At 41.0% G+C, this 19,142-nt stretch overlaps 1 protein-coding gene across 1 annotated transcript; it reads right to left on the bottom strand.

The window, feature by feature from the left end:
* Nucleotides 1-3,039: 3,039 nt before the first annotated feature.
* Nucleotides 3,040-16,022, bottom strand: GRXCR2 (glutaredoxin and cysteine rich domain containing 2). The gene is made up of 3 exons (XM_016126543.2): nucleotides 15,619-16,022; nucleotides 9,943-10,170; nucleotides 3,040-4,430 (listed from the first exon to the last, which is right to left on the bottom strand). The coding sequence occupies exons 1-3, from the start codon at nucleotides 15,991-15,993 to the stop codon at nucleotides 4,248-4,250; spliced, it is 786 nt and encodes a 261-aa protein (XP_015982029.2). The 5' UTR covers nucleotides 15,994-16,022; the 3' UTR covers nucleotides 3,040-4,247.
* Nucleotides 16,023-19,142: the final 3,120 nt, after the last annotated feature.

The raw sequence follows: 19,142 nt of genomic DNA, 5'->3' as shown, positions 1-19,142 counted from the left end.
ACGCTCTCCCAATAAAGGCTTACTTTTAAAACTTCTCTCGTGTGTCACACATTTACCTTACAATAAATACCAAGTTAATTTCCAGCTTTGTATCTTGAGGACCTAGTACAAATGCCTGGAACATAGTAGATACCCAGTGAAAAACTGCTCGATCAACAGATGAATGGATAAATGTCTTTTGAAAACACATATTCATTTAAAAATGTTTTGAACTTTCAAAGGACATAGCATTGTTTTAATCACAGCATCACTATGATGTTTTTGAACTTGCATATGTTTCTAGCTCCGATGGAATTCTTATAGTCTTAGGAGTACCAATGGGCCAATCTTGCCATAACCCTACCCCGATGCTGCCCAAACCACTGATGATGTTTTTCAGTTCACAATCAGGAAGTGGGTATTTTAGTGCAAACTTCTCTCCACTAGTAGGTAAAGAACTCACATGTTTTGTATACAGTAGGTCGGAAGCAATATTTCTGGGTACAAAAGATAGTAGGCGGAACCTATGGCTCTACCTTCGAAACAGATCCGCAATGTGACTTATCACTTCCACTGGTAGCACACTGGCCCAGGCCACCATTAGCTGCCACCAGGATTACTGCAGTGGTCTCCTAACCGGGCTCCCACTTCCTCTGCAGAGTGTCTTCTCTCGACACAGCAGCCAGAATGGCTTGTGAAAACACAAATCAGATTGTGACTCTCCTCTGCTCAAAACAGTTGTATCAGTTGGCATCCAATCGAGAAACCAGAAACCACTCTATATATTTCAAAGAGAGAGAATATATATTATAGGGAGTTGATTACAAGGATTAGTCACTGCAGGAAGCCACTGCCACTCTTGGGCTGGAGGAACACAAGGGAAAACGGTGTTACATGGAACCTACAATCAGAGCCACTGAAGTGACTGCTTTTGGAACCGAGCTGCCTGAGCCAGCAAGCCCAGCTGCTGTTGCTGCTAATGCAGCTGCCATGTGGGAGAGGCTGCCAGGATTTTCATCTGGGGGAAAAAAAAAAAAAAGGAAGACTCTTCTTTTCCCCAGCTTTAAGTCCTGCCAGTACCTCCCAGTGGCAGAACCTAACAGGAAGCCAGCAGGCCAGGGAGTCTGGGAAATGTAGTTTGTAAGTCCCCTGCCTCAGCAGTAAGAGGAGGGGATGGAAGGAGAGGGTGTGGGGTTGACAGAAAACTGACCCCTTTCAGAGCAGCACCTCACTCACGGGAAAACCCAAGTTCTTCCAATGACTTCCAAGGACGGCACCATCTTGTCCCAACACTTATGCACCTGCTTTCTGACCCCCTTCCGGGCCACATGTCTTCTCACTCACTGTGCTCCAACCACACATGCCAGGCCTCCTTCCTACGAGTCCAGCACTTGCTGTTCCCTTTGCAGGGGATAATCTTACCCCAGACACTTTCACAACTCACACCCTCATCTCTTCTAGGCCTTTATTTAAAGAACACCTTCTGTTGATGGGTATAGGTTGCTTCCATATCTCGGCTATTGTAAATTGTGCTGCCATGAATACTGTAGTGTGCAGATATTTACAAATTATTGTTTTGGTTTTCTTTGGATAAATACCCAGAAGTGCAATTGCTGGGTCAAAAGGTATATCTATTTGTAATTTTTGGAGAAGCCTCCATACTGTTTTCCATAGAAATTATGGTTCATATATATAATGGAATATTACTCAGTCATTAAAAAAAAAATAACATCCTACCATCTGGAAATACATCGATGGACCTCGAGGTTATTATGCTGAGTGAAATAAGTCATGTAGAGAAAGATAAATACTATATGATTTCGCTTATATGCAGAATCTAAGGAACAAAAAAACCAACTAATCAAAAAGAGACTCATAAAATATAGAGGACAATTTGGTGACAGACAGAGGGGAGGGGGGTTGGGGGGCTGTGAGGATGGAGTGAAGGGTTAAAGAAGTACAAGTTAGTAGTTGATAGTTGGGCACAGGGATGGGGAGCACGGCAGAGAGAATGCAGTCAGCATTAACATGATGGCTAGGTGGAGGGCCAGGGGAGGGAGGGAGCAATTGGGGGGATCATTTTATGAACTATATAAGATGTCTAACCAATGTACTGTATACTTGAAACTAATTTAAATAAATAAATTTAAAAAAATAATAAAAATTAAAATAAAAAAATAAAGGGCACCTTCTGAATGGCACCTCCCAAAAAACGAATTTAAAACTGCAACCCTAATTCCCAATCCTCCTTATTATTTTTCATCAAAGTATTTATCCTTTTCTAACACATTATACATTATATCATATATCAAAACTGTATAGCATATAGTTTTATCATATATATGTTTTTATTCTGTATCATGTATTTTTACTTGTTTCTAAATATATATGCTATCAATATCCCACCACCAAAACGTAAGCTCTACGGGGGCCAGGATTTTGTCTGTTTTGTCTATTGATACAGCCCCAGGGCTCAGTGAATACTTGATAACTGAATAAATAAAGGTAATCATTAGTAAATGTATTTATCATGGGGTGAAAAGTATTAAAGGTCTTAAGAGCCAGGGTGAAGGGAAGGAAAAGAAACATTGCTTATACCTCTTCCTCCTCTAACCCCACTCAGGCTACATTAGGTGTCCCTTCTATGTGCTTCAAACACTCCCTGTACTTCCCCCATCCCATAACTTGTCACACGACGTTGTAGTTATCTGTTTACATATCTGTGTCCTGCACTACAACTGTAAGTGTCACGAGAACCAAAGGGGCGGTGCACGTCTGGGTGATGCTGCGCATCAAGCACCTGGCAACGTGGTCCTGCATGTTCTGCATGCAGGGCTCAGACAGTACGTGTCACTGAGTGTTCTGGTGAAGAAGCAGAATACACTCAGTGGTCTCTCAGCATCATTCCTGCCTCTGGTAATCTGGAAAGACAGAAGAGTCAACAGCTGTGAGAAAACAGAAACGGAGTCAGGACCTAACTAAGCACAGAAGCAAAGAAAGTTGGTAGCGATAGTTCTATCGTTCTGGCTAAGTGAGGACGGGCAAAATTATGGCTTTGAAAATATTTTAATCTTTTTATTAGAAGTGTTCATATTGCCTGAAAAGCATTCCACTGGTGAGTTATTTTAATAGCTGAATATTATAGACTAACAAACAAATCTCCAAAAAAATTAAGTTATGAAAATCAAAATAATTATCATAAAAATCAAGGCATCTCAGTAGGTAACAGATTTTACAGTGTTATTCTCAAAAGGAGTAGGTATAAGAGCTACAAAAGTTCATCAACAAAAGTATTTTTCTAATTTTATAACCAACTTTAAGAGAAAAGAACTGTCCTCAATGTGTGTAGTCATTGACAGTAGAGAGATTATTGCTAAAAATCATCCTTGGTTAGTTTTTTTTTAGGTTTTCTATAGATATCTAGAAAACATCCACAGTCTTTTATGAAGAGATCATCGCTATATCTCAGACTTAAAGTTGATTTATTTATTTGGTAATAATTCAAGGGCTGAAAGAAGTCATATCACACACAAATGCTGAAGCACCAAATTTATCATAAATAGCTTTGACTTGGCTCACATCCTCGGCAGTTTAGAGGCATGCAGAGATGTCTTATGTCATCCTAAGAAGGAGCACTGCTCACTGCCCACGTGGATATCGCCCAAACACATCACACAGGACTTTGAAAGAAAGGCCTCCTCAACTGGCCTGTCTTCAGCACGAAGCACGTACACGCTGTTCTGTGTCCAGTGGTCTGCCGGTGCGTTCGGGCATTGGGCATTCCTTTCCTCTTCTGCTTAATCAAAATTCGATTTGACCAATGACGATTTGAAATGCATTGTAAGAAACAGGAATTCGATTCATCAGAAACCTGCCTTTTTCATCCCTTTCTCACGGCATAAGTTTGCCAAATAACTCCCAACCAGAAAATGACTTCGACCTCCTGCCTGAAGTGTACATTTATTTGCTTGCTAGTGCAAGGAGATAGCTGAGCAAAGCCAAGGGAGATACATGCACACGTTCCTGGGAGGATTATTTCAGAACTCGTTTCAGAGCAGACTCTAATTCGAAAATGCCTCTGCTACTTAGACCCACATGGAGATGTTACTAGCCTCACAAAATGTCATCGGGTAATTGAGTTTTGCCGGTGGTGGAAGTGATTGCAGCCGCTGTGGCTTCCGTGTGAGAAAGGGAAAAGGAGAAAGGGGCAGTTTATTAGAAATAACTTTAGGGAAGATGCAGTAAAAGTGGACATACAAAGCCACGGGCTATTGATTGCAAATCTGGCAAGGCTGCAGGCCATTCTCATTGCAGGCGGGGCACCGCAGTGCCCGGTAGGACTCCTTAAATCTGTTGGCTAGCATCGAGAACTTGCTGCCGTGGCACAGAGAACAGGTGGCACTGCCCGACCCTCGGCAGTGAAAGCAGTTGTCCTCTGGAAGCTCCCCTTCCTGCAAGAGATGGGTCAGGGTTTAGTTACAGCAGCAGTTCAAGTCTGTTGTTCACATGCAGGTCACAACAGCACTGGGCTGCCGCAAAGGCTGGGGCGGAATGAGAGGAAACTGCTTCCCACCAACGCCGATGAAGGAACTGGCCAGAGGCATGGAATAACCACAGCAATTTTACCAGAGAGGGTTTCCCTGATGGACATCTCTAAGACAGCATCCCCTGCCACCATGGCTTGCATTCTGTGAATTTATGGTCTTCACTGTCCTTGTTGCCATCTGATACATTATTTCTGTATGTTCCATAATGGCAAGGACTTCATCATCCTCATTGCGGCATGGTGGTAGGTGCCAGGTGTTGTTATAAGAGCTTTCTCTATATCAGTCCATCTAATCCCCACAATATCGCAGTGAGATGGCATAAGGATTATCATCTCTATGTTACAGATAAGAAAATGTGACACCGAGGAGTTCAGTTATGCACTATTGGTCACAGCTTGGAAGAGGAAGGGGCAGGTTTTGAAATGAGGCAGCTGAGCACCAGAGTTCACACTCAAAATCACAGTGTTCACAGCCCCTCATTGCAGTTGTCCAAAGTAGGCACTCAAGAAAGATTGTTTTGTGTCACCAAGAGACTGAGTGGATGAATGAGCCAATGTTACAATCCTTCAAAACTTAGCTCTGAACTCTTGCAAGACTTAATCTTTGATCCTTTGAGAACTGTGATAAGGCCCCGAGATTATGAGCTCTGCTCTGGAGTCGGAAGCCTGGGACTGAGGCCTGCCTCTGACATCAACTATGCACCTTGGACAGTTCCCTTAACCTCTAAGTCTCTGTTTCTTGACCTGTGAAATGGGAGTGATAATGCTTACTTCTCTGAGTAGCTGGACTATTAGATGAGAGAGTGTATGAAAACACTATAATATATTATCTGGCATATTATGGGTTCTCCATATGAGTTAGTTCACTTCTAAGCCTTGTTAGTAAGTGTCCCGTCCTCGACTCTTAACCTCCAGAAAATGCTCCCTTGTGTGCTGTCGTGTTCTTCCCTTAAGACATCTCGAGGAAATTGGCAATCTTTGCACTACTGTGCAAAGACCATGCATAGCCCATGAACCTTCCAATAACTATAGATATCAGATCTATACCAGGTGGATCCAGCACCAAATCTTGTCCATTTCACCTTCTAAACATCTCCCAAATCTATCAAGTTTTCTTCCACGCCACGACCGCAATTCTAGTCCAGACACCCACCAACTGTGGCATGAATTCAGTGTGCACCCTGCCTCCGGTCTTGTGGCTGTTCTCCCCACTGATGCCAATTTCATTAAGTTGTATGCAATTGTGATTGCCACACAGCACTCAAAAAACCTTTTAATGAACACTTACCTTACAGATAAATTTCAGATTAAAACCCAGTCTCCTCAATTGATTTAAATTTTTTGTTATTTCTTTCATCAGGCTCTTGTTCTTAGGTTTCACTCCAGCTGGTCTCCGGGGACCTTTCCCTACCTGCAACCAAGCCAACTCCTACTTATTTTCAGATGTCAGCTTAGCAGCACTTCCTCTGGGAAGCTTTGCCCACCCCTACTCTGGACCAGGGGTGCTACTCTACTGAAAGCTTCTGCTGACTACATAGAAAGCTCTCTGAGCTACTCCCTTTCACCATCACTTCCTGGACATCCAGTGCCAGGCACAATATTTGCGGTTCATATATATTTGCTGAATAAACAAACAATGATGTTTGAGAATCCTTCTCGATCTTAAATTCTAGGAACTACCAAGACACCTGGAGTCCACTGGGTGGCTCCACCCAGCTAACACAGCTTTCTTACATAACCTAATAATAAAAATAATCTCTGAAAAGGGAGGCACAAAATAGTTCTGAAAATAGCTTCATTGTGCTGCAAAGTATCTAAGAAGGCATTAGATTTTATTTATTTTAGATTTAGGAAATGGAAGTGATTATCCAACTGACAAAAACCTAAATGATGTCTGTGTACCCTTTTGTTAATATTTTATTGATTGCTGCTATGTTTTACTATACTAACAATAGAGAGATTTTTTTTCTCTTAAAGTATTTGAAATAAATATATTTGCCAAAATAATCTTAAAGCAAATTACCACAATCTATTTTTCTGCCAAATCCACATGTTTTATGTTTTATACTTGATCCTAGTGAGATTTTAATGGTTTAAGTCAGTGTTATTAAAGGAAGTACAGTAAAATCCTACCATAATGCTATATATGTGATTCAAAAATTATTTTGTACAGAATGCTAAGTCAGATATTGAAAGAGTAATAAATGACCTGGTGAGCCTGCTGTTGAGAAAGAACAGATCAATCACATTATATCTGATGCATTATTAGAGGTTTCATTGGAGTTTCCAATCTTCCCTTGGGTTACTAAGCTTCTCCAACCATTCCCCCTCGCCGTGCTCCTTTAATTATTTAACGATTCATTAAATCAAATATTTACCGAGTCTCTACTCTATACATGGTATGCAGGATAATAACCTTCTGCTTTCCAGTCTCATTTTTTAAAAATTACTATCAAAAAATATTTAGTAAGAGGACCTAAAACATAGCTGTACAGCAGGCTTAGGTTCTAGAACCAAGAAACCTCCCCAAACCACCTCTTCGTAGATCCATGGCCAAGGAGAGGGGGCTCTGCTTTCCCTGCAGACTCAAGGCTTGTGGAGCCCTGAAGATAGGAACCAGGAGCTATTCGGAGGCTGCTTAGTAGAGTTCTGGTTAAGATCATGAGGTTGGTAGTCGGATAGACCTAGGCTTGACTCCTGTCTCCAATGACCTCTGGCAAGTTACTTAACTTCTCAGAGCCTTAGTTTCTCAGCTACAGAATGAGATTACTAGTAATACCTGCCTCACAGAATCTTTTGTGAGAATGAAGTAGGCTACTGCATGGAGAGCATTGGGCATGGTATCTGGGTACCACGGGCCCTCAATAAATGGCAGCTATTATTATTATTACTATTATTTCATAGGTGATATCACATAAAGCATAAAGAAGCCCAGATGATTTATGGTCTCAAATCCACCGAACACAGGGCCAGATTTTTCCTCTTCCATGTTTCACTGTGGCTCAATTCAATTATCCTCCTCCTTCTCTTTTATAGTTAATACATAGCTTCAGCATGGCCTGGCTTTTAGCCTTGCCCTGCTCTTTCATCAAGGTCCTCATTGTTTCCCTGTTCTGTACAACACAAGAGTCTCTTGGTCAGAAGGTGCTCTTTGGTGTCCTTTGACCCTTTTTTTTTTTTTTTTTTTTTTTAAGAATAAACTTGTCTGAGCATTTACTGCATGAGGGATTGGGCAAACAAATAGCAATTTAAAACAGAGTTTAAAGGACAGGCAAGTGAAGTATGACCTTTCACAGCAATTTTCTGCTACACGCCTCCGTCCTGGTTTATGGCATCACAGCTAAAAAACATGGATCTCTCCGAATTGAATTTAAAGGTAATCGTCATATCAGGCCTGGTGTTGCTTTTTCATTCAGGCTGCAGTGTGACCCATATTTTACCATTTCAGGCCTTCTCCTAAAAATATATGCTCCTACCAACTACAATCTGGTATGAAAAATAATAGAATTAATGAATATTAAAGTGGGAACAGAATGCTTTGGATCACAATGTTTAGTTGTCAGCCTGCTGGTATGCTAGGTTCTGAATAGGGCTATGTAGAAGGCAAGAGAAGGTGGAGGCAGAATACTTCTTATCAGCTGGTATGTGGGTCCCAAATTCCAACAGTCTTTGCACAAGCACTTAACTAATATTTACTGAGTGTGATTATGTGCCAGGCTCTATTGGGGGGGGGAGATTAAACAACTATGTTACACCCAACATAAACATGGTCGCTGCCCTCATGGAGACCAAATCCTAGAAGGTGAGAACAAACATTAACCAAATAATTACACAAATAAATATAAGATTGCAACTGCGAGGACAAATGTCAGGTTCCCTGAGGGGCCCCTTTGGAGATTTGAGACTCGTGGTGGCCAGGGGAGGCCTCTCTGAGGAAATGCTATCTCCACTGAGATCACAGGGGCTGAGGGCCAGACGGTGGGGAATCTGCAGAACATTCCAGGCACAGAGAAACTGCCTCTGGCAGGAAAGAACAAAGATTGGAGGGGTGGCTAGAAGGGCAGTATGTCTGGGGTAGAGAGAATGGAGAGAGACGTATAAGGGATGAGGCTGAGGAGGCCAAGAGTGGCCGGGCTACACAGTGCTTTCCAAAACAAGCGAGGACTTTGGGTTTTATACCAAGTGATGAGAGGCCATTGAAAGTTTTAGATGGGGGAAAAAGGTGATGAAGGAGTGACATGATCAAATCTGCATTTTAAAAATATATTATCAAGTGTGAGATCAGGTTGGAAAGAGACATGAGTGGCTGTGAGCAGAACTTTAACAGGAGCCTTTCGCTGGAGTCCGGTCATGACCTTGTTCCTGTCCCCTGAACCCTCCCAGGGTGGGGACATCCCTCAAGTGCAATGAAGTCCCGGGCCCACTTTGTCACACCAACTTTTAGGAGGTGAGAGTAAGTCCCACAGAAAGCTTCAAGTCCCAAAAGATGGAATCTAAAGAGAAAATTCATTTCTGCTGCTATCCAAGCTTTTACTCTCTCAGTTTAAATTCATCAAAATTGCTTTTCCCCAACCTTGCACTGTGAAGTAATGAATATCATCACTCTTCCCCCTCGTCCGAGCATGTCTGAGCAACGGTTTCCAAGGTGGGGAGTGTACACCTCTGCGAGGTGTGGGGACAAAAGTATTCAAACTACATTTTTACCTAAAAAAGGCAAAAAAAAAAAAAAAAAAAAGCTTTAATAATATTTTCAAAAGAAATTGTTATACTAATTTTTAATAAACTAGTTGGCACTGGCACCCTCACTAAGACAGGCAGTCACCAGAAAAATGTTTCCAGGAGACCCTGGAATAAGTGTGATGTAAAGTGACAACGGTGTCTTGGCTCATTTGTTCATTTTCAGCATGCTGCAAGATACTGCAGATTACTGGGCCTGGTCTAGTGGGTTTACAAATTACATTGCTTAGTTTTAACTGAACTAATTTTATAAAATCTAAAGCCCCTCAGCTTTGTAAGATTTCTCCAAGGAAACTGTGGGTTGAGTGAGGATAACACCAATAATAGAAGCAGAAGCGAACCCATAAGAAAATTACAGAGCTGGTTTTTGCTATCTCTACAGCAAGACGTTCTAAGCCACATTGCAAAGTGAAAACAATAGATACCTAATCAGACCTCAAAAGAAGTCGTCCAAAAAAATTACAATTAGAAGTGTTTGAAATATGGACTTGATAACTATACTTGCTAACAATCACCATTAAAATACAATAAACTTAAAATTCCTTAACATCTTTAGTATTCAGACACCTTCAAGTCATCATGTGCAAAAGTTTTTACTTAAACAGTGCCCAACCAAAACAACATGAAGACCACCACAGTAGGGCCAGCTCTGAATAGGACAGCAAATGGCTGTGACGCACCTGTGGGTACTGGTTGTGGGGGAACGTGCTGTCTGTCTCCGGCAAAGGCCTGTCATTCTGGTCACTGTTTCCATAGATTTCTTCTTTGCTCATCAGAGACTCTTCCTCGGCCTCCTCTTCCTTCTGGAGAATTTTCTTCATGAAGTCTCTCTTGTCCATTGGAGTTCGAATGATTTTCAGATTATTAGTATAGATGATTATCTTTCCAAAATCTATAATAGGTGGGGACTAGAGAAATGGAGAATGAGCATGGAACCTCCACCAATCACCTACCTGTTCAACATCCCAGGGAATTGGGGAGAAGGATCTTCTACTGCCTGGCACTTGTGATCCCGTCTGACCACAAAGCTACAGTTCATTCCCTGGTTTGTTTGCTTTCTCTGAAACTATGACAACCATCTTCCTTCTTCCTGTTGGTGGTAACTGACTGAAGATGAACTAGTCATGTAACTAGAGTGTAAGACTGCAGAGCAGGGTCCAGAGTGTCTATTCTGCCACATAGCACAGCAGCCAAAGCAGCAGGCACAATGCATACTTAATAAACATGAAGAAATGCTCTTTTTAAAATAAACAGCTCTCCAAAGTTTTTTCTATGCATAAATAGCAGTAGATACAATTCATTGAGCATTATTATTATTATTATTATCATTATTATTATTATTATGGTCAGGCATCATGCTAAGCATTTTACAAACATTACCTCACTTCTCCCGGAACATCCCTATGAGGTAGATGCTACGATTTCCCCATTGTCTACAGACAAGGAGACCAAGTCTCAGTGGGGTTAGGTGCCTCCCAAGGTTACAGAGTTCCCAGGGTCTGTGGAAGGAATGCAAACCCAGGTCCATCTCACTCTAAAATTCATATTAACACCTACACTGAAATATTCACAAGCACTTTCCCTCCAAAACATAAGATCGCTGCCTTTATTTATATATGTATTTTAATTAATATTATACGTATATATGCTGTTATAACGGTTTTTATTATTTACATAAATTCTTTTTATGTCAATACATGTACTTCTATAGCATCGATATTAATAGCTTATGTCTCTTGCATGGATTTCTCACGTGTTCCCTCATTTGCTGAGGAATAATCTGCACAATGCTACAAAGCAGCAGAGAAGCACGGCAGTAAACGTTTAGGGATTACTTAACTATGAACAGGTATTTCTTCCCAGAACTAGGATAACCTGCAGGGAAATCACACTGGATCCCAATTCTACTGTTCACCAATTGTGAGGCACAGGAGAGTTATTTGGCCTCAGGATGCTCACCCGCAAATGGTCTGACATCTAGCTGTTAGGTACTGCCACAGATTAACTAGTCATTAAAACATAAACTATTTCTACACCAGGTGGTAAATAGGCGCTGTCCTGAAACTCCTGAGAGCCCTCCTGTTACTCCAGCATCTCTTCAGGGAGACTCTAACATCCCAAAAAGCAGTAACGTAGGAATTAAGGCTTAGGACACCCAGTGTCAGGTCCCTGCCCCAACACTCCGATGGCTTCTGGGCTGACTGAGCAATATCCCTGTGGTTAAATATTTTGACTCTCATCCCTGAGGCTAATTATATCATCTTCTAGGAGTGGAGGTAATGTGAAGAATACATAAAACAGGGTTTGCAAAAGCCGAAGATACCACGCAAACAGTGGGCATTGTTACCGCTGTTATTATTAAAAACTGTTTTTAGTAGTGCATGCACAATCGTGTTACACAACTAAATGCCTCTGCTTGAAATATCCTGCCAAACCAATTTAGATAATACATTTAAGCAGTCTCATATCTAAGGCTCTCATGTATTCAGTCACAGCTTGGTTTGAGCAGGACTTCAAGATTCAGATCCTCTTCCTTGAAACATCCACAGAGTTTTCAATAATTATTTCTGAGGCCGCAAGCTTCCTACCCGGCCCGGTCTTCCCTCCCTCTCTTCTAGGGATCATGTGGCAGCTTCCATTTCCTATTGTTTGATGCGCACTGGGTTCCTGTTTCACACTCTGGACTATCGGTTTCTGAACGTCAGAAGATAAAGATGGTGGCACTTTTGGAAGGTTCTATTTCCACTTCTAGTAATAGCTGAAGAGGTTCAGTTACTAGGGAGGGTTTTGTTTTTGTTTTGCATCTACAGCTGGTTTTCAAGGCAAAATTCTCAATGTACTTTAAAAAAAAAGTCTACAGTCATCTGGTTCAACCTCCTGCCTCTAAGCTGGTCAACATCTGAAATTCCCGAAAGAGTAAATTTACTTTTAATGTATTCCAAAGACGGATGGTCCCAAACTACCCTTATGGTGTGTTTAAGTTTCAGTCACTCTGACAGCCAAGTTCTTTCCTGTGGCTAAGCAAGCTCTCCAGGTGTAACTAAAGTTCACATTATCTGGTTCCATCCAATCACTTGTGAGGGACACCCACTCTGACAGTACAGAGGGCTGGGATGGAGTCAGGAATTCTTTGTCTCCTTCCACAGTGCCGGGATGGTAACCTATGTTATAAATACTCTGATGTCAGTGGCAACGGGCCAAGACTGCAATTCAGTCACCACGAAACCTTTCCACTTCTGTATTTAAATGCGGAAACACCTTGCTGGGTACTAGAAACTCGACAGGCTTTGGAGGCAGGCGGATCTGAGTTTAAATTTTATTCAAATGTTATTTGAAGTTGTATGAGATGTGCGAATTATTTAACGCCTATAAACTTACATTTTCCAATTTGTAAGATTCTTTCTCATAAAATTATTGTGAAGATGAAATTACATATGTACGAAGTGGGCGTTCAGTAAATATTACTTCCCTTCCTTTCCCTTCCATTTTTTTAATGTACCTTATAAACATCGGTCATTTTCCATTCCTTACAATACCTGATTTCTCTATCCATCATATGAAATCTTAAAAAGACTTATTTCTTCCACAAGAATCCAGTCATTATCCCAATGGTAGGTAACATTTACTGAGCATACTCAATGCGCCAGGCACAATGAATGCTAAGAGCTTCTTACGTATTACTTCTTTCTAATCACCACAGCCATCTCCGTGCGCAGGTACTTCTATTACTCGCATATCCCAGATTACGACACCGCAGCTCTGCAACGTTAAGGACCTTGCCCAAGCTCACCCAGTAAGTGGGTAGAATGGACATCAAGCCCAGGTTTAACTGACATCAAAGCTTTTGCTTTTTGGGAAAAAAGGAATATTTTAATGTGGTAAAATATACATAATATAAAATTTACTATTTTAACCGTTTCTAAGTGTACAGTCCAGTGGCATTAGGTATATTCACACTGCTGTGTAACCATTACTACTGTCCATCTCCAGAACTTTGTCTTATTCCGAAACTGAAACTCTGTACCCATTAAACAATAACTGTTACTTCTCCCCTCCCTAAGCCTCTGGCGACCACCATTCTACTTTCTGTCTCTAAAATCTGACTGACTACTCTAGCTACCTCATATAAGTGGAATCATACAATTGTCTTGTTGAGACTGGCTTATTTCATGTGGCATATGTCTTCAGGTTTCATTCATAGCATGTGTCAGAATTTCCTTCCTTTTCAAGGCTGAATAATATTCCATTGTCTGTGTATATCCCATTAGTCTACTGATGAACATTTAGGTGGTTTTCACCATTGGGCAATTGTGAATAAAGCGTCTTTGATCCTAGGTATACAAATATCTGTTCAAGTTCAGAGCCTTTACTTTTAATTATTATGCTTAACTGTTACCCAAATTGCCTCACTTTTAATTATGATGCTTAACTGCTACCCAAATTGCCTCATAGCCAATATTTACTAGGGGTTATTTTACAATGGGATTCACTATTGAAAAATCGTGACTTCCCAGCTCTCATTTTCTTATTTTTCAAAAATCCCACATTGACAACCTGTTTCGGTGGGTGAAGCTGCATGAATCCATCTTGACCACTCTCATACCCAGAGGCTGGCTAGGCTGGGCTATACCATTTGGTCAGGGAACAAAGAAAACAAGGAAAAATAAACCACACAGGAATTTAATCCTGGACATGGTCTCTAGGGCACTGTGTTTAAACTAACCGTGCCATGCTGCCATGAGACCCAGTTATCTGGTTTTATAAATCCACGCCTAATCATATATTTACAAAAATGCCAAGTTTGACATGTGACTTATGAAGGTCAAGCAGTCCAATATTTTCTACTGTGGCCTTGTACTACAACTTTGTAAATTCTAAACCTACAAATAAGATTTAGGTAAAAAGAGATACTATACGTATAAGACATAGCTAAGTACCTAGAGCATAATAAGCACTCGCTAAATGGTAACTATTATTATTATTATTATCAACATTTAAGATCATTATTATTAATGATCTTATTTTCTAAAAAGGAGCATTCCATAGGGCAAAAACATGGGGCATCAGAAGACTAAAGTTCTTATTCTGACTCTGCGTCTAACGGCCCGATAATACTGAGTGAGTTCCTTTACAATTCCATGCTCAATTTTCCTCATTTGCAAAATCGGAATGACCACGCTTTGCCTTTCTCCTCAAGGTTGTGGTGAAGACTTAATAGTATGCGACACTGCCTTGTAATGCATAAGTCACTCCACTAACATGAGGGGCTATTCTAGTCATTCTCGCCCTCTTATTACACAAACAAAAACAAACACAAACAAACAAAAAAACCACAACTGGTATTGCCTTTGATACATGCGGACATGCCCATAATTATACTTTTATCAATGCTGGCAAGGCCAATACATTTGTCTGCTATAGATGTATTATCTGTTTCCCAAGGAAACTACCAATAAAAATAATTAGAGAGTAATTATCTGAATTTCACACTTTAAAGATGAGAGCAAATCCTGCTGTGCTATTCATTAATAACCTGGTACATTATGTAACTGTATTTCATCTTTAAAATAAGGCCTTCATAGTCCCACTGGCAGAAAGTATATACATATCTCCCATTACATTTTGGAAATGATTATTTTTCCAGGCTCTTCTAACTTAAAAAAAAAAAAAGTCACATATGGGCTTTTGATTATCCAAGGTACTGGGGAACGTAAATGAAATCCACAAATAAAATACATGTTTCAACTGAGCTATTAGCTCAAACTTCTTCCCCATATAACATTTCCTCTGGTTGATTTGCTTTTCACCCTCTCTCCCCAGGACTCCACCTACTCAGATTTATGCTAATAAGCAATAGAAAAAACAAACCAACAAACAAACAACAGACATTTTTAAAAATCAGGCAGCAAGAGGGAGATAGGAGAGAAAAAAAAAGACCTGGATAAACCACAAGCTGAATAATTGCCTGGAGTAAAACGAGCACCTTCAAACGCTCAGCTCTTTCAGGAAACAAGACAACCCATTGTTACCTAATTTTCTAAAATGGCAGTCTAGTGGCCTGAAAACCACTGCGGATCTATTTAATTTCCTTACTGAGACAACCCAGGCAAAGACTCGGTTACAATTTTTTACCCTGGCTGGAATTTGAATACTATCTATGCTTATTGCACTTTCCAAAAAGTAGTCAGCAGCATGCTATTCTTGTCCCAGAAATATCCTAAGGGTGACTTCCCATTCGGTGCACCTACAGCCCTGGTTGGTACTGGAGCATGAGCATGATATAAATTTGAAACATTCAGGTATTTCTCTAAACACACTTTAGTCCTTAGAGTTTATACAGCATATATAATACCAACCTTATGGTCATTTGCCTTGTAATCGTTGAAAAAAGGCTGGCCGCCCGCCAAAGTGTATGCACTGCCCTCTCTAAACACGCTGATCCTTTGAGCAGTCAGCTTAGGGGAGTATGGTTGGGGTTTGGGGGCTTCCCCAGACCCGTAAACACCATCCATTGGTTCAAGGGACTCTTGGAGAAAACTGTGAGGGTATTCTTCCTTTGGCGACTCTAACTCCTGCCCATCCTCAAAGACCTGCTTCAACACTCGGCCGCTGTAGGAGGAAGAGATTTTAAATCGTACTTTCCGGGGTTTGCCGTCACTCTTCTGGTTCAGCTTCTTCTCAGGGTCCTCCATGAGCAGAAATGTCCCCCTGTGGTTTCCAGGCTTCAGCATAGCCAGTGAAACTTGTAGCTCTGAGAAAAAGGCACTTTATTTTCTCTCCTCCTGCATATGATTAATTCAAGCCGCTGCTGGGAGCTGCTCAATTTACAGCAACTGACACCTGCACATTAAATATTGATAGACCCTCACACGAAAGCAGGCAGTCGTGGGTTTATGAAGTGAGGGGAGCGTAAGACAAGGTTGGGTGCCCCCTGAATCCCAAATTCACCCACAACCTCACCTCAACCCTGGCTGTTCCTAACCTAAGCATGAGTAGGTTTACTTAGACTGAACAAGTACCAGTTCAATAAGGATCAGTTACTCAATCAGTCTAGTTATTCTTACCAATAGCTATGACCTAATAAGCATTTAATAGGTACCAGAGATTTTTACATGCATTATCTTACATCATCCTCAAAATCACCTTACAATAAAAATATTAGTATCTCTGATTTACAGAGGGGAAAGTGAGGCTCAGAGCGGTTTCCCCATTTATTTGCTTTAACACAGCTATGAACGTGACAGAGCAGGGATTCGAACTCAGTTCTGACTCCAAACCCCATGACCAGTCCACCAAGCCAAAACTTTTTAACCCATGTCTCAAGGAGTCCTAGATAAGAAGCCACAGGTCCCCATGTAAGGATTCCTTGCATTAACCAAGCAATTCCATTTATATCTATTTTATATTTAAGACTCATTGGCAAGCACGGCACTAGGCCACACAGCCTATTGCAGACAGTGCCTAAATGCCCACTGTGAGATAGCCACTGGGGTGACCGAGAGAAACGTGAGCTTTGGGGCTTGAGAATGACGGTCCTACAATCTAGTTTAGGAAACAGACCAAACACTTATGAAATAATAGCCTCCTGCTTAGGGAGCAAACTGTCCACTGCTGACTCTCAGCATAGCTATTCCGGGAAAAGGATGATCCCTATGGAGACAAGAATGGAAGAAAAAGGCTTTAAAGGAAAGTGCCTCTTCAAAAATGGGTTAGATTTGAGGAGCCGGAATGTGGAGATTAAGCTTCGTCCCTGGCTTTGTTAATGACATCGTCATTCACTTAGTTGCCCAGAGCGACTTCTCTCGTCCTCCTGCAACCACTCCCAGGAGTTCTACCACCACGGCCTTCTTTCAACCCTCCCACCCTCCCGCTGCCTCATCACTTCTGTGTTCACAGTTGCAGCGGCCTCGTAATGACTTCCCACCCATTTACAAGTCCACTCTCCACACTGATGCCACGGCGACTTCCAAAAACAAGTTTGCGAATGTCAATCTCCTGCATAAAAAATCCAAATACTTCTATGCAGCAGACAAAGTTCCTCAAGATATAACCCTACCTTTCTGTCCAGCCTCATTCTCTGTTACTCTTCTAGGCGCTGCCTGAAATTGGCGTTCCAGGCACACCAACGAGCTACCCGGTTTTATCAAAACCACAGGTTTCTGTCTCTTATCTAGTACTCTGTTCCTGGATTGAAATGTCATACTTCCATTCCTCCTCCAAGTCACACCTCAAATGTCACTGCTTCTGGGAAGCCTTCCACTTGCCCCAGGGAGAAGGCCATGGAACTTTGGACCTATCGCTATTAAGTGCTCTTGTTTTCTCATACTATTCCTGTGTGCCCCTCCACTAAACTGTGAACACCATAGAGTCAGAAGCTGTCTTTACTATTTCTCTACCTCCGATGTTTATAAAAGTGCCTGCTTCATAACAGAAGTCAGTTAATAACTGCTGAATTAATGACTTCCAGGTGAGAGAAATCAAATCGATAAAACTTTTGGAACAGAAGTTAAACATATTTTGTGGACAATAGTGAAGGTGTCAAGAAAGTTGTCAAGAAAAATATCTACATTTCTACTGAGGAAGGGGTTCACAGTTATAAGGCAGCTATGTAATTAATGCACTAGGTTAAACACATACACAGCATTTTTTAAAAAGAAAGAAACATTCTTCATAACATCAGAAGAGTCATTCCTCTAGGTTCCCTGGGATGCAGAGCTGGCCCCCATGTACCATGAATGGTTTACAGGAGGCTAAAAGAGAGATCCCTCAGGACAGCTTGGCGAAACCCCAGGCTTCCAGCTGGTCACCTCTGACTACATCAGCCAACTGCATTTACTCCAGTGTATGAAACGAATATCACTATTTTTTATGTGTGCCATGCTGTAAAAAAGATTGGGAAGCCCTAACTGGAGAATATTTCCTTCCATTCATCACTGGAAACGGGTATTAATAAATGACCAATAGCCTATCTTCATCTGGAAGGACCAGTGAGCTGACTTCTGCAGCTACTTATAAAATTGACATTTTCAACTTCAACTGTCCAAGAAATGAACATTATTTACAAAAATAGCCTTTCAGAAGGGTAGACTTCAACCAGAGCCTATGCACTGATGCATTTTGCACAATCATGCTTCTGTTACCTTGAAAATTGTTAAGTTACAATTAAGTTATAATTACCAACGCAATTGACTTGAATGGAATCCTCACTATTAAAAAACAATTATTTAATTCCGTGAAGAAATCAAGAGCTGGCAGTGAGTTTTCCAAAGTAATATGTGTTCTATACTTTTTTATGCCCTTTCCCATGATTATGAACAGACTTTGAGGGAGTCAGACCGAAATCATTAGAAGTTTTGAAATAATCATATTTATTTGATAATTTTGGATGTTAGTGTTTTTTAGAATAGTCACAACTTGTACACTGCCAGAAGGAGGATAAAATTGATCAATTGAAAGCAATTTTGGTAGTACTATCAAATGCATCAAAAATGTTCATATCTTTGAACCTTACTAAGGAAGAAAATAACTGCATAAATTGAAGAAATGATGTCAAAACATTAACCCTGGTTGCCCCTGGTTAGAAGACTCAGGCTACGATAAGCTTATCTCACTTTGATAATCAAGGGGAAAGACTACATGAAAAAATGCATTCCTTTCAACCCAATAATTTCTCTTAAGATTTTTTTTTTTAATTTTAAGAATTTATTTGAGCAAAAACCAATTTGAATTGGGCAGCACCAACTGGAAGTGTTTAGGAGTGCTCCTCCAGCAGAAGCTTGGGGAGAGACTCATATAGGGACAAGGCAGAAGCAAAGTCAGGAAATTACTGATTGGCTACAGTTTAAAGCTAAGTTGGCTCTTTGTGATTGGCTGTCCTTGG

Source organism: Rousettus aegyptiacus, unplaced genomic scaffold (assembly GCF_014176215.1).
Source record: "Rousettus aegyptiacus isolate mRouAeg1 unplaced genomic scaffold, mRouAeg1.p scaffold_m13_p_7, whole genome shotgun sequence".
Lineage (NCBI taxonomy): Eukaryota > Metazoa > Chordata > Mammalia > Chiroptera > Pteropodidae > Rousettus > Rousettus aegyptiacus.
This window is presented reverse-complemented; position numbering and strand designations above follow the sequence as displayed.

Excerpts from the sequence above, each read along its gene's own strand:
- GRXCR2 (XM_016126543.2), bottom strand. The coding sequence starts at position 15,993 with ATGCTGAAGCCTGGAAACCACAGGGGGACATTTCTGCTCATGGAGGAC. Across the intron at positions 10,171-15,618 it reads ACAAGGCAAATGACCATAAG|TCCCCACCTATTATAGATTT; the intron begins GTTGGTATTATA and ends CCATTTCTCTAG. Across the intron at positions 4,431-9,942 it reads CCCACAACCAGTACCCACAG|GAAGGGGAGCTTCCAGAGGA; the intron begins GTGCGTCACAGC and ends CATCTCTTGCAG.